The 16,521-nt window shown below is 41.4% G+C and overlaps 1 protein-coding gene across 1 annotated transcript; it reads left to right on the top strand.

The window, feature by feature from the left end:
• The first annotated feature begins 273 nt into the window (after positions 1-273).
• Positions 274-3,728, top strand: bloc1s6 (biogenesis of lysosomal organelles complex-1, subunit 6, pallidin). Its single transcript, XM_024416848.2, has 6 exons — positions 274-360; positions 1,279-1,379; positions 2,050-2,230; positions 2,540-2,627; positions 2,882-2,968; positions 3,197-3,728. Exons 2-6 carry the CDS (start codon positions 1,307-1,309, stop codon positions 3,314-3,316), a joined length of 549 nt encoding a protein of 182 aa, XP_024272616.1. The 5' UTR covers positions 274-360; positions 1,279-1,306; the 3' UTR covers positions 3,317-3,728.
• The last annotated feature ends 12,793 nt before the right edge of the window (positions 3,729-16,521 follow it).

Here is a 16,521-nt window from a genome sequence, read left to right as displayed (position 1 = left end):
AACAACTAGCCGGTCCAACAAATCGATTCACCATTGACAGAAGAGAGGGAGGCTTGATTGGTTAGCCAAGCTAGCTCGGAGACTCGTTCTGTTTTTAACTGAGCTGAAAACATCACATTCCTCTTACAACATTAGCGCTAAAATTACCGATCGTCAGCCTTTTCTAGGGGAGACCATTTCCTCACTGTGATTGTATTCAAAACCATTTCTCTAACATCAACATCGCACGGTTAGTTTGAGAAACAAGTAATCAAGCTAAATTCGTTCAAACAGGAAGTTCAAACACAGTCACATGAGTGACGCCCTGTCACATGATGTTTTCCAGACGTTGCCATTCTTGATGGAGAGCTAATTTCAAAGGTAAAGTGTTCAAAATGATCTGTATATTTTACAATATAACATGATTGCCTCCATTTGGAATGACTTGAATGTGTTTTGCTGCCTTAGCTAACTGTAGAGTGGACAGCATTTCTAGATTTATTCAGAATGGCATAGCTAGCTAACATAGCCAGGCACCATAGCACTCTCCTAGACGTGCTGATATCAAACTAGCTAGCTACTATTTGATCTATTTTATTGATACCTGGTTGTGTTGTCTGAGTCAAGCATTCATTTACAAAGGACATTCAGCCAGGGCTTGCCAATCCTCACTTGAATAGCTACTGGCTTTTCAGGCATTTGCTCCAGCCCTACTGTAACACACCTGAATCTACTAATCACCTTTGATCAGCTGAATCAGGCGTTTTAGAGCAGGGCTGGAATAAAAGTCTGCACACTTCTCCAAGAGGAAGTGGGTTTGCAAACCCTCAGTAGGTCCAAGTGGCTAACATATCCAGTGTTTCCCTTATATTAATTTAGCAGTGGTGGGGCACCATTTTTTTTTAAACAAGTTAACTTTTAAAAGTTCATATTGTGTTAACTCCTACCCAAATAATGTTGTTGACTCATCCTATACTTGTATTTGCATAAAATAAAAAACCCACCTTAAACTTTTTTTAAATGCTTGCTATTTTGTCATATAGTGTGATGTTATACTCCTCAGAAGGATGAGCTGGCCAATCAGCAGTCCACATGCATTAATATTTTTAATAACCAGTATACGCCCACACCATTCCAACACAGAAAAGCTTGTTGACATACTTAATTACAATTTTTTTGGAAGGAAAACTATTTCACTGATATTGTAAGTAAGTTTAGGTCATATTTCATAGAAATCTGGAAACACCAGGCACACCGATAAACATGGCTAATTTTGCCGCTGCTGCTTGCTTTCTTTAGGCTGTAGAATCAGACAGTGACAAACAACATGGAGACAGAGGGGAGGGCAGATGAGAGTTCCTCGTCTCAGCGTGACCCTCCTCAGAACACTGGCAGCTACGGTAACTAGTAATGAGTTGCACATGCTTATCTCAACTCTGAATCAGACCCTTATGCCTGATTTGGACTACAGAACCAAACTGAACCAAGTTGAGAAGTACTGGGCTGGCCTGGTCACATATTCACAAGAGTTTCTGAAACCATGCTGGACAAGACATTGTGAAAATGAAATATTGGAGCCAGGACAGTACGGTTCATGTCTACCCCAGAGTGTGAATCAGTCACTTTTCAGTGCTTTTCCACTGGCAGGCTTTGCACCAGTTTTTGGTCCAAAGATGTTTATTATAATAATAAAATAATTTGGTGTATGCTTACCTTATATTTGTCTTATTGGAATTGGAAATGTGTTCTTTGTATATCCCCCTCTCCCTGAGATACTCTGAGTGTGAGATCACGGTCAGGGTCTGCCATTATCAACGGCGGCCCTGGAGCAATTGGGGTTAAGAGCAATTAGGGTTTTTCACCTTGACGACACGTTGATTCAAACTAGAGACCTTTTGGTTACTGGCCCAACACTCTTAACCGCTAGGCTACCTGCCACCTCCAAGACCTGTCCCAAAAAAGCCCCAAAAAGTAGGTCATGGCTACATGAGGTCAGACTGAAGGGAGTGGGACTGGTCTTTCTACATATGACCGGTTAGAATTGTCAGTGTGTTTGTTATTGCCCCTCAGAATTCAGCCTGACTCCCCAGGACTCTCGGCCTACAGAGGACTCCCAGCCTGCAGAGAAATCAGTCCCTATTGAAGAGCCCATTGTAGTGGACAGAAAGGCCATAGAGAAACTGACAGAAGGCCTGCTCTCTCACTACCTGCCTGACCTCTACAGCTCCAAACAGGCTCTGTTGGAACTCAAGTTAGTATTCAAATCACATCAGACATTAAAACAAACCCTTGGGTTGCATCCCAAACGGAACTGTATTTCCTTTAAGGTGCACTACTTTTGACCAGGGCCCATAGGGTAGTGCAATATGAAGGGAATAGGGTGCCATTTGGGATGCACTTCTTGTTTCCTCTAGTCCAGTTTAATCTTTCACTTTTTCACGTCTGAATTAGATTCTACTTTACAAGATAGTTAGTATTCTCTGTCCCTGTTACAGATGTTGTGGTGTGTGACTGTCATGTGTTTGTGGCTCTTATGTTCCTCTCCTTTCCTCTTGACCAGTCAAAACCAAGTCATCCTGCTGGACACACTGGACCAAGAAGTCACCAAATTCAGAGAGTGCAACTCCCTACTGGATCTAAACTCACTGGTACATTTGTCTGTCTCTCTGTCGCTCTGTCTGTCTGTCTGTCTGTCTGTCTGTCTGTCTGTCTGTCTGTCTGTCTGTCTGTCTGTCTGTCTGTCTGTCTGTCTGTCTGTCTGTCTGTCTGTCTGTTGTTTCTCTGTCGCTCTGTCTGTGTCTGTCTGTCTGCCTGTTGTTTCAAACATACATAGCATCTGAAGAGAATTCTTTCATTGTCTACCTGTCCTGCTCCCTGTAGGACTGATGGATGTTTGTTTCAGTTCACAGAGGCCAAGTTTTATCACGGTAAACTGGTGAACATACGTAAAGACATGATCATGCTGCACGAGAAGACAACTAAACTAAAGGTGGGTGAATGTTTCTTTTTCCCCCCAGAATGGACTATTGTTGCTTAGCTATTGCTCACCACATAGTTTCTCCTCCACCTCCTCCATGCATTCTCTCCTTTTCTATGGTAGCAGTTGATAAGAAATGGTTGTTTTAAATGTAAACTTAAATTTGAAATGACTGACAATGAATTGAATGGGAAACTGGGCTGAAATGTTTTTTGAAACCATTTGTCTCTCTGTCTCCAGAAAAGAGCGTTGAAGCTGCAGCAGCAGAGACAGAAGGAGGTGATGGAGAAAGAACAACAGAGAGAGAAGGAGCTGGAGAGAGAGAGGCAGCTGATTGCCAAACCTGCCCAGAGAACATAGAACCATCCATGAACTCTGTCCTAACTCTGTCACTGCCAACTATACTATAGAGCCAATGACGAGGGATGCAGCACACATGTCGAGGGCTCCGGTCCTGACCCCATCTCTGGTTGTTGAACAGTAGACCAACTCTATTCCTCAAGATGACACAGTTCATCCATGGTTGTTGTCAGAAAGTCAGACATGATTTGGTCTCTTGTATGCAGAGGTGTTAGGACAAGTACTGCTTGTAGGTAGTTTTATATTCAGAGGTGTCAAGACGATTACTGCTCCTTGTTAGTTTTTGTGGCCAATCAAGCTGTTTAGATCAGAAACAGCACACGCCAGCAGTGATTATTCCTCACTTCCTCCTAAATGGCTGTAATAATAGAGATGTCTGAGGTGAATAAAAGAGAAGAGCAGATGAAGTCAATCAGAATCAATCTGGTTTAATACAAGTTGTAAAAGAGAGACTCCTCCAGCACAGAAGCAGAGAAAACGTCTCTAACCCGTTTCTCTAAGTGTGTTTTGAGTAAGTTTGAGGGGTGAATGCAGCATATGGGGATGTGTGAAACTTCCTCCTCAGCATGAATTGTCCCCACTAAGATGCTTCAGAATTGCGGTCACCTGTGCTAGCAAAGCAGAGGTCCTGGGGTTCCAGCTGAATTAGGAGGAAGCTGTCCCCACTAAGATGCTTCAGAATGGCGCTCACCTGTGCTAGCAAAGCAGAGGTCCTGGGGTTCCAGCTGAATTAGGAGGAAGCAGTACTCACTAAGGAAGCAGTGATCCTTTGCATAAGAAGGCCCTTATATTCTAATGTCACAGCACCAATGTTCTGTAAACACCAGCCGAGAAGCTTGTAGGAAGTCACAACATCAGCTGCTACAGAATCACAGTGTCACAGAATACAATAACAATCAATGTCCTCCAGTCTGGCGTCCACCACTATCAACAGATATGAGAACAATCCATAACATTCAGTATCAAGTCTAGTGACCATCAACCCGTATCATGTGTATTACACAAAAGGAAAACGTCCCTTTTAAGCATTGTATTAATTGCTAACTAGCATTAGTGCAATAACTGTAAGCCTGACAATGACTTCCAGTCATTGTGCTAACGCTAGTTAGCATTGGTTCGCTAAAGTACCTCTATCTTCATACTGGACAAGTTCATCTGACTCTGGGGAAGTAGATAAAGGGCCTCGCTGCCAAACTCCCGAAGTATCCCTTTAAGTGAATATGCTGAATATGAGCTTTGTGCATCTTAAATTACAGTCCCCTGTTTTAGTCATTCGACATAGCCACCAAAAGTGTCATGCAAATGACCAAGTATCTCAATGCATTTTCAAATGTAACATTACTACACATTTCAACGTGTGAAGATGCCCACAATTAACCTGCCATTCCAAATAAACATTGTGTCAATCCCAAATTACAGGCTGGGTTGACTCCCACCTCCCTCCTGGCATTCAACCAAGCATCTCTTCAATTAACCTGCCATTCCAAATAAACATTGTGCAGCTGTGAGGGACAGGGCTGTAGTGGATATCTTCAGCCGGTTAGAGGGGGTGGGGTCTCACACTGATCTGGTCTAATTCATCTGATGCATGGAAGGTACAATCTGGGGTTCTTATCACAATGAAAGACCTGAACACAGTTTAGGACATTGCTGATGCCAAAATCAAAGACTAATTCATCACTGTATGACTAATATTTACCAATATTTTCCATACAAATATTTAACAAATGTCAAAGAAAATAACAACACTTGTGATGGAGACACGTTTTAAATTGACATGCAGTACAAAATTACAAGTTGAAAATCCCACAGTGCTGTTACAGCGCCGGACCTCAAAGAGAGAACTGGAAAATACAGCAGAACGAACCTAGTGAGATGTGTATAAAAACAACAACAAGCCACTTATTTAGAGATATCAACATCACATTATGACATTTAAACATCACCCAATGTCAACACACTCACCAATGTCAACAGACCCACCAATGTCAACAGACCCACCAATGTCAACAGACCCACCAATGCCAACAGACCCACCAATGTCAACAGACCCACCAATGTCAACAGACCCACCAATGCCAACAGACCCACCAATGTCAGACCCACCAATGTCAACAGACCCACCAATGTCAACAGACCCACCAATGCCAACAGACCCACCAGACCCACCAATGCCAACAGACCCACCAATGCCAACAGACCCACCAATGCCAACAGACCCACCAATGCCAACAGACCCACCAATGTCAACAGACCCACCAATGCCAACAGACCCACCAATGCCAACAGACCCACCAATGTCAACAGACCCACCAATGCAACAACAGACCCACCAATGTCAACAGACCCACCAATGTCAACAGACCCACCAATGCCAACAGACCCACCAATGACAACAGACCCACCAATGCCAACAGACCCACCAATGTCAACAGACCCACCAATGCCAACAGACCCACCAATGCCAACAGACCCACCAATGTCAACAGACCCACCAAGGCAGGTAAACTTCCAGTTTTCCGGTGTGGTGCTGGTGGTGAGATGCTCTGCTGGTGGGGATGATCAATCCCCACCATAAGGAAGCTGTTTCCATACTGATTATTTTGTGTCAAAACAGAGGTTAGAACCTACGGGGAATTAAAAACGCATTGGTCCTTCTGTGAATATATTAGAAGTTAGGTGCTTAGTGTCTCAAATCTCCTCTGTATGAGGTCATGAAATGGATTTCTCAGAACATTTATCCTTCTCTCCCCTCCAGCAGAGTGTTGTTATGGCTACCAAGCATTCAACTATGCTGAGCTCGAAAGCCAGAGAACTTACACGTGTGAAAACACATTTCTGATATTTAGATACTCAAAATGTTATTTAAGTTCTTTTAAAAGTGAAACATACCTCACTGTGTAAAAAAACTAAAAACCTACATGGACCAAAAGGAATGTCGGCCTACTGTATGTCCCTAGCACAATATTCTGTTAGGTCTCTATTAGCCTACTGTATGTCCCTAGCACAATATTCTGTTAGGTCTCTATTAGCCTACTGTATGTCCCTAGCACAATATTCTGTTAGGTCTCTATTAATCTACTGTATGTCCCTAGCACAATATTCTGTTAGGTCTCTATTAGTCTACTGTATGTCCTTAGCACAATATTATGTTAGGTCTCTATTAGTCTACTGTATGTCCCTAGCACAATATTATGTTAGGTCTCTATTAGTCTACTGTATGTCCTTAGCACAATATTATGTTAGGTCTCTATTAGTCTACTGTATGTCCTTAGCACAATATTATGTTAGGTCTCTATTAATCTACTGTATGTCCTTAGCACAATATTATGTTAGGTCTCTATTAGTCTACTGTATGTCCTTAGCACAATATTATGTTAGGTCTCTATTAATCTACTGTATGTCCTTAGCACAATATTATGTTAGGTCTCTATTAATCTACTGTATGTCCTTAGCACAATATTATGTTAGGTCTCTATTAGTCTACTGTATGTCCCTAGCACAATATTATGTTAGGTCTCTATTAGTCTACTGTATGTCCCTAGCACAATATTATGTTAGGTCTCTATTAGCCTACTGTATGTCCCTAGCACAATATTCTGTTAGGTCTCTATTAGTCTACTGTATGTCCCTAGCACAATATTCTGTTAGGTCTCTATTAGCCTACTGTATGTCCCTAGCACAATATTCTGTTAGGTCTCTATTAGCCTACTGTATGTCCCTAGCACAATATTCTGTTAGGTCTCTATTAGCCTACTGTATGCCCCTAGCACAATATTCTGTTAGGTCTCTATTAGCCTACTGTATGCCCCTAGCACAATATTCTGTTAGGTCTCTATTAGTCTACTGTATGTCCCTAGCACAATATTCTGTTAGGTCTCTATTAGCCTACTGTATGTCCCTAGCACAATATTCTGTTAGGTCTCTATTAGCCTACTGTATGCCCCTAGCACAATATTCTGTTAGGTCTCTATTAGCCTACTGTATGTCCCTAGCACAATATTATGTTAGGTCTCTGTTAGCCTACTGTATGTCCCTAGCACAATATTATGTTAGGCCTCTATTAGTCTACTGTATGTCCCTAGCACAATATTATGTTAGGTCTCTGTTAGCCTACTGTATGTCCCTAGCACAATATTATGTTAGGTCTCTATTAGTCTACTGTATGTCCCTAGCACAATATTATGTTAGGTCTCTATTAGTCTACTGTATGCCCCTAGCACAATATTATGTTAGGCCTCTATTAGTCTACTGTATGCCCCTAGCACAATATTCTGTTAGGTCTCTATTAGTCTACTGTATGCCCCTAGCACAATATTCTGTTAGGTCTCTATTAGTCTACTGTATGTCCCTAGCACAATATTCTGTTAGGTCTCTATTAGCCTACTGTATGCCCCTAGCACAATATTATGTTAGGCCTCTATTAGTCTACTGTATGTCCCTAGCACAATATTCTGTTAGGTCTCTATTAGCCTACTGTATGTCCCTAGCACAATATTCTGTTAGGTCTCTATTAGTCTACTGTATGCCCCTAGCACAATATTATGTTAGGTCTCTATTAGTCTACTGTATGTCCCTAGCACAATATTCTGTTAGGTCTCTATTAGTCTACTGTATGTCCCTAGCACAATATTATGTTAGGTCTCTATTTGTCTACTGTATGCCCCTAGCACAATATTATGTTAGGCCTCTATTAGTCTACTGTATGTCCCTAGCACAATATTATGTTAGGCCTCTATTAGTCTACTGTATGTCCCTAGCACAATATTATGTTAGGCCTCTGTTAGCCTACTGTATGTCCCTAGCACAATATTCTGTTAGGTCTCTATTAGTCTACTGTATGTCCCAGCACAATATTATGTTAGGTCTCTATTAGTCTACTGTATGCCCCTAGCACAATATTATGTTAGGTCTCTATTAGTCTACTGTATGTCCCAGCACAATATTATGTTAGGTCTCTATTAGTCTACTGTATGCCCCTAGCACAATATTCTGTTAGGTCTCTATTAGTCTACTGTATGCCCCTAGCACAATATTATGTTAGGTCTCTATTAGCCTACTGTATGTCCCTAGCACAATATTATGTTAGGCCTCTATTAGTCTACTGTATGTCCCTAGCACAATATTATGTTAGGTCTCTATTAGCCTACTGTATGCCCCTAGCACAATATTATGTTAGGTCTCTATTAGCCTACTGTATGTCCCTAGCACAATATTATGTTAGGCCTCTATTAGTCTACTGTATGTCCCAGCACAATATTATGTTAGGCCTCTGTTAGCCTACTGTATGTCCCTAGCACAATATTATGTTAGGCCTCTGTTAGCCTACTGTATGTCCCTAGCACAATATTCTGTTAGGTCTCTATTAGTCTACTGTATGCCCCTACAATATTATGTTAGGTCTCTATTAGTCTACTGTATGTCCCAGCACAATATTATGTTAGGTCTCTATTAGCCTACTGTATGTCCCTAGCACAATATTCTGTTAGGTCTCTATTAGTCTACTGTATGTCCCAGCACAATATTATGTTAGGTCTCTATTAGCCTACTGTATGTCCCTAGCACAATATTCTGTTAGGTCTCTATTAGTCTACTGTATGTCCCAGCACAATATTATGTTAGGTCTCTATTAGCCAGCTGTATGTCCCTAGCACAATATTCTGTTAGGTCTCTATTAGTCTACTGTATGTCCCTAGCACAATATTATGTTAGGTCTCTATTAGTCTACTGTATGTCCCAGCACAATATTATGTTAGGTCTCTATTAGCCTACTGTATGTCCCCAGCACAATATTATGTTACGTCTCTATTAGTCTACTGTATGTCCCAGCACAATATTATGTTCGGCCTCTATTAGCCTACTGTATGTCCCTAGCACAATATTATGTTAGGCCTCTATTAGTCTACTGTATGTCCCTAGCACAATATTATGTTAGGCCTCTGTTAGCCTACTGTATGTCCCTAGCACAATATTCTGTTAGGTCTCTATTAGCCTACTGTATGTCCCTAGCACAATATTATGTTAGGTCTCTATTAGTCTACTGTATGTCCCTAGCACAATATTCTGTTAGGTCTCTATTAATCTACTGTATGTCCCTAGCACAATATTCTGTTAGGTCTCTATTAGTCTACTGTATGTCCCTAGCACAATATTATGTTAGGCCTCTATTAGTCTACTGTATGTCCCTAGCACAATATTATGTTAGGCCTCTGTTAGCCTACTGTATGTCCCTAGCACAATATTATGTTAGGCCTCTATTAGTCTACTGTATGTCCCTAGCACAATATTATGTTAGGTCTCTATTAGCCTACTGTATGCCCCTAGCACAATATTATGTTAGGTCTCTATTAGCCTACTGTATGTCCCTAGCACAATATTATGTTACGTCTCTATTAGTCTACTGTATGTCCCAGCACAATATTATGTTAGGCCTCTGTTAGCCTACTGTATGTCCCTAGCACAATATTATGTTAGGCCTCTATTAGTCTACTGTATGTCCCTAGCACAATATTATGTTAGGCCTCTGTTAGCCTACTGTATGTCCCTAGCACAATATTCTGTTAGGTCTCTATTAGTCTACTGTATGCCCCTAGCACAATATTATGTTAGGTCTCTATTAGTCTACTGTATGTCCCAGCACAATATTATGTTAGGTCTCTATTAGCCTACTGTATGCCCCTAGCACAATATTATGTTAGGTCTCTATTAGTCTACTGTATGTCCCAGCACAATATTATGTTAGGTCTCTATTAGCCTACTGTATGTCCCTAGCACAATATTCTGTTAGGTCTCTATTAGTCTACTGTATGCCCCTAGCACAATATTATGTTAGGTCTCTATTAGTCTACTGTATGTCCCAGCACAATATTATGTTAGGTCTCTATTAGCCTACTGTATGTCCCTAGCACAATATTCTGTTAGGTCTCTATTAGTCTACTGTATGTCCCAGCACAATATTATGTTAGGTCTCTATTAGCCTACTGTATGTCCCTAGCACAATATTCTGTTAGGTCTCTATTAGTCTACTGTATGCCCCTAGCACAATATTATGTTAGGTCTCTATTAGTCTACTGTATGTCCCAGCACAATATTATGTTAGGTCTCTATTAGTCTACTGTATGTCCCTAGCACAATATTCTGTTAGGTCTCTATTAATCTACTGTATGTCCCTAGCACAATATTCTGTTAGGTCTCTATTAGTCTACTGTATGTCCCTAGCACAATATTCTGTTAGGCCTCTATTAATCTACTGTATGTCCCTAGCACAATATTCTGTTAGGTCTCTATTAGTCTACTGTATGTCCCTAGCACAATATTCTGTTAGGCCTCTGTTAGCCTACTGTATGTCCCTAGCACAATATTATGTTAGGCCTCTATTAGTCTACTGTATGTCCCAGCACAATATTATGTTAGGTCTCTGTTAGCCTACTGTATGTCCCTAGCACAATATTATGTTAGGCCTCTATTAGCCTACTGTATGTCCCTAGCACAATATTATGTTAGGTCTCTATTAGTCTACTGTATGTCCCTAGCACAATATTCTGTTAGGTCTCTATTAATCTACTGTATGTCCCTAGCACAATATTCTGTTAGGTCTCTATTAGTCTACTGTATGTCCCTAGCACAATATTCTGTTAGGCCTCTGTTAGCCTACTGTATGTCCCTAGCACAATATTATGTTAGGCCTCTATTAGTCTACTGTATGTCCCAGCACAATATTATGTTAGGTCTCTGTTAGCCTACTGTATGTCCCTAGCACAATATTATGTTAGGCCTCTGTTAGCCTACTGTATGTCCCAGCACAATATTATGTTAGGCCTCTGTTAGCCTACTGTATGTCCCAGCACAATATTCTGTTAGGTCTCTATTAGCCTACTGTATGTCCCTAGCACAATATTATGTTAGGCCTCTATTAGTCTACTGTATGTCCCAGCACAATATTATGTTAGGCCTCTGTTAGCCTACTGTATGTCCCTAGCACAATATTATGTTAGGCCTCTGTTAGCCTACTGTATGTCCCTAGCACAATATTATGTTAGGTCTCTGTTAGCCTACTGTATGTCCCTAGCACAATATTATGTTAGGTCTCTATTAGCCTACTGTATGTCCCTAGCACAATATTATGTTAGGCCTCTGTTAGCCTACTGTATGTCCCTAGCACAATATTATGTTAGGTCTCTGTTAGCCTACTGTATGTCCCTAGCACAATATTATGTTAGGCCTCTGTTAGCCTACTGTATGTCCCTAGCACAATATTATGTTAGGTCTCTATTAGTCTACTGTATGTCCCTAGCACAATATTCTGTTAGGCCTCTATTAGTCTACTGTATGTCCCTAGCACAATATTATGTTAGGCCTCTATTAGTCTACTGTATGTCCCTAGCACAATATTATGTTAGGTCTCTATTAGTCTACTGTATGTCCCTAGCACAATATTATGTTAGGCCTCTATTAGTCTACTGTATGTCCCTAGCACAATATTATGTTAGGCCTCTATTAGTCTACTGTATGTCCCTAGCACAATATTCTGTTAGGCCTCTATTAGTCTACTGTATGTCCCTAGCACAATATTCTGTTAGGCCTCTATTAGTCTACTGTATGTCCCTAGCACAATATTCTGTTAGGCCTCTATTAGTCTACTGTATGTCCCTAGCACAATATTATGTTAGGTCTCTATTAGTCTACTGTATGTCCCAGCACAATATTATGTTAGGTCTCTATTAGTCTACTGTATGCCCCTACTGTTAGGCCTCTATTAGTCTATGTCCCTAGCACAATATTATGTTTAGTCTGCACAATATTATGTTAGGCCTCTATTAGTCTACTGTATGTCCCTAGCACAATATTCTGTTAGGCCTCTATTAATCTACTGTATGTCCCTAGCACAATATTATGTTAGGTCTCTATTAGTCTACTGTATGTCCCTAGCACAATATTATGTTAGGTCTCTATTAGTCTACTGTATGTCCCTAGCACAATATTATGTTAGGCCTCTGTTAGCCTACTGTATGTCCCTAGCACAATATTATGTTAGGCCTCTGTTAGCCTACTGTATGTCCCTAGCACAATATTATGTTAGGCCTCTGTTAGCCTACTGTATGTCCCTAGCACAATATTATGTTAGGTCTCTATTAGTTACTGTATGTCCCAGCACAATATTATGTTGTCTCTATGTCTACTGTATGTCCCAGCACAATATTATGTTAGGCCTCTGTTAGCCTACTGTATGTCCCTAGCACAATATTATGTTAGGCCTCTGTTAGCCTACTGTATGTCCCTAGCACAATATTATGTTAGGCCTCTGTTAGCCTACTGTATGTCCCTAGCACAATATTATGTTAGGTCTCTGTTAGTCTACTGTATGTCCCAGCACAATATTATGTTAGGCCTCTATTAGTCTACTGTATGTCCCAGCACAATATTATGTTAGGCCTCTGTTAGCCTACTGTATGTCCCAGCACAATATTATGTTAGGCCTCTGTTAGCCTACTGTATGTCCCTAGCACAATATTATGTTAGGCCTCTGTTAGCCTACTGTATGTCCCTAGCACAATATTATGTTAGGCCTCTGTTAGCCTACTGTATGTCCCTAGCACAATATTATGTTAGGCCTCTGTTAGCCTACTGTATGTCCCTAGCACAATATTATGTTAGGCCTCTGTTAGCCTACTGTATGTCCCTAGCACAATATTATGTTAGGCCTCTATTAGTCTACTGTATGTCCCTAGCACAATATTATGTTAGGCCTCTGTTAGCCTACTCAACAAGCATCACAGACAAATATACATAAGTATAGACAGGTGGGTTGTGACCAACAAAACCGATGGGTGTGCAACTCAATCAAAGGATTATTGACTAATAAGTAAACCACATTTTGTTGCCAAATGTTTACTGAAAACACAAATGAATTTGAACAATATGCACTTGTTGTCCCCATTACAATGGCATCCTATTATCTATGTAGTGTTCAACAGGACCCACTAGGCTCTGGTCAAAAGTAGTGCACTATAATAGGGAATAGGGTGCTATTTGGGACACACACTCTCTCCATCTATGACTTGTTTGTAACTGGACATTTTCAACAGCTATGAATATATGTGCCATTTGAAAGCACTTGAGGGCTTGGATGTGTTTGTGATTACAGTTGACATACGCTGAGTGTACAAAGCATTAGGAACATCTTCCTAATATTGATTTGCACCATCCCCTTTTTGCCCTCAGAATAGCCTCAATTCGCGGGGCTTGGACTCTACAAGGTGTCGAAAGCGTTCCACAGGGATGCTGGTCCATATTGACTTCAATACTTCCCACAGTTGTGTCAAGTTGGCTGGATGTCCTTTGGTTGGTGGACCATTATGGATACACACGGGAAACTGTTTAGCATGAAAAAATCCCAGCAGCGTTGCAGTTCTTGACACAAACTGGTACTCCTGGTACCTACTACCAGACCCCGTTCAAAGGCACTTCAATATTTTGTCTTGCTCATTCATCCTCTGAATGCCACACACACAATCCATGTCTCAATTATCTCAAGACTTACAAATCCTTCTTTATCCTGTCTCCTCCCCTCCCCACATTGGGGCGACAGGGTAGCCTAGTGGTTAGAGCGTTGGACTAGTAACAGGAAGGTTGCAAGTTCAAACCCCCGAGCTGACAAGGTACAAATCTGTCGTTCTGCCCCTGAACAGGCAGTTAACCCACATTGAAAACCCGTTATTGAAAATAAGAATTTGTTCTTAACTGACTTGCCTAGTTAAATAAAGGTAAATTAAAAATCTACACTGATTGAAGTGGATTTAACAGGTGACATCAATAAGGAATCATAGCTTTCACCTGGATTCACCCAGTCTGTCATGGAAAGAGCAGGTGTTCTTAATGTTTTGTACACTCAGTGTATCTGTGTTAGTATCATGTCCCACATGGTGTCACCCCAACATAGCATCCGGCACAGCCAGGTTAGTGAATGTAACCTATCATCACATTCTGGTTAACTAAAATTAACATGTTTGTTATACTTATTACCCCCTCTATCTCTATATCTCTCCCCCTCTCTCTCTCCCTGCCCCCATCTCTATCTCTCTTTCTCTCTCTCTCTCTGTTTCCCTCTCTCTCTCTGTCTCCCTCTCTCTCTCTGTCCCCCCCTCTATCTCTATATCTCTCCTCTCTCTCTCTGTCTCCCTCTCTCTCTCTGTCCCCCCCCTATCTCTATATCTCTCCCCTCTCTCTCTCCCTGCCCCCATCTCTATCTCTTTTTTCTCTCTCTGTTTCCCTCTCTGTCTCCCTCTCTCTCTCTGTACAGTCCCCCCTCTCTCTCTCTCTCTCTCCCTTATGATGCAGTCCCTGATGATACAGTCCCTGATGATGCAGTCCCTGATGATGCAGTCCCTGATGACACAGTCCCTGATGATGCAGTCCCTGATGATACAGTCCTTGATGATGCTGTCCCTGATGATGCAGTCCCTGATGATACAGTCCCTGATGATACAGTCCCTGATGATACAGTCCCTGATGATGATGCAGTCCCTGATGATGCAGTCCCTGATGATACAGTCCCTGATGATACAGTCCCTGATGATGCAGTCCCTGATGATGCAGTCCCTGATGATACAGTCCCTGATGATACAGTCCCTGATGATGCAGTCCCTGATGACACAGTCCCTGATGATACAGTCCTTGATGATGCAGTCCCTGATGATACAGTCCCTGATGATACAGTCCCTGATGATGCAGTCCCTGATGACGCAGTCCCTGATGATACAGTCCCTGATGATACAGTCCTTGATGATGCAGTCCCTGATGTAAAATTTACATTTTTAGGAAATAATTTGGAGAAAAAAAATTGAATCTCTGAAACAAAGAAAAATGAGAGCGTGTGTGTGTGTGGTGTGTACGAGTGTGTGCACGTGTGTTGTAAAAGGTGTGATACAGACTAGTATGCTGTTGGTTGTTACAGCTGTTATCTGAACACAGTCCACTAGATGGAAGCAGACACCTCTTAGTATGAAGGCATTCAGCTCTGACAACGTCTGCCGTGTCAGACAGACACAACGGCTATGTTCAAGTTGCCCTTGGTCACAGTTCTAGGACCAGTTATCTCTCATTCTGTCCTTTTCCCATGTCATTTTCCCTTTGGGGTTAAAACACAAAACAGACCCTAGGTCAGTGTATGGGGTGACTTCCAACTTCAAGTTGGAGGCTCTGTAGTTGTCTTTGACAGTAAGTTGTAGTTACACCAGTCCCATTGATTGATATAAGCTATTTTATTTTTTTATTGCCATTTTAGTAGCCAACAGCAGTCTGCCCCTCCTGAAGTTCCTCTGCAAACAGTAGATGATTCCTCAGCTTCGTATGGAGCTGAAAATTCTACGCGTATATCACTTCTTCATAATGTACAGAGATGTATCTAACTTTGGGGCAAATCCTAACTTCCACTGAAGTCGAATTTTCACTTGATGGCCCATTGACATCATTGCATGACTAAGTAAAAAATCGACTTAAAAGTTATTATTCACCCCTATGTAACTAGTATCTATTACCATGATCTGGGTTTTTCCAGGCATTACTTATTACTAATGATCTGGGAACAGTTTGTATTATACCATTTGTTACTTCCAGACAGAGGAGCTAATATTAGAGACTGGCGACTTGAGAAAATGATGGTAGAGTTTGTTGACAAAAACAAGGTTAAATTCCTGGCCACCTCAAGACACCCTCGTGTCGACCGCACCTCCTGCAGCTGCACACATAAAACGCTATTTTTACATCTCACTTTTATTACGTCTTATTTTTACGTCTATTGCAGGAAACGCCTACAAAACCGGCCCTGCTCCTCCTCCCCACCGCCCCCTCTGTCTGGGGCAGGAACTACACTGACTGAGATCACATTTTGGACACTATTCAATCCAAATGGGTATCCAGTTTTCTGTGGTAAGACAACAACAACAACATTATTCCTAAACTAAGATAATGAGAGTTTGTATGGTAGTAAATATAAACTGTTTACTTACAACGTTCAACAGTTGAGTTTCTGTCTGTTCCACATTCTATAGATGCCGTTGTTTATTGTCTGCTACACAATATGGATGTTGTTTTAGTCTTATTAACCAGGACACCTGGTCTGTGTGTTTGGTTGAACAGTTGGTTGGGGTGTGTTGAGGGACCAGACAGCGCCAGGTTGGGATGGGGAGTGTTGAGGGACCAGACAG

This window comes from Oncorhynchus tshawytscha, linkage group LG12 (genome assembly GCF_018296145.1).
Source record: "Oncorhynchus tshawytscha isolate Ot180627B linkage group LG12, Otsh_v2.0, whole genome shotgun sequence".
Lineage (NCBI taxonomy): Eukaryota > Metazoa > Chordata > Actinopteri > Salmoniformes > Salmonidae > Oncorhynchus > Oncorhynchus tshawytscha.
The sequence above is the reverse complement of the archived record's forward strand: the minus strand, read 5'-3'. Positions and strand labels throughout refer to the sequence as shown.

Excerpts from the sequence above, each read along its gene's own strand:
- bloc1s6 (XM_024416848.2), top strand. The coding sequence starts at position 1,307 with ATGGAGACAGAGGGGAGGGCAGATGAGAGTTCCTCGTCTCAGCGTGAC. Across the intron at positions 1,380-2,049 it reads TCAGAACACTGGCAGCTACG|AATTCAGCCTGACTCCCCAG; the intron begins GTAACTAGTAAT and ends ATTGCCCCTCAG. Across the intron at positions 2,231-2,539 it reads CAGGCTCTGTTGGAACTCAA|TCAAAACCAAGTCATCCTGC; the intron begins GTTAGTATTCAA and ends CCTCTTGACCAG.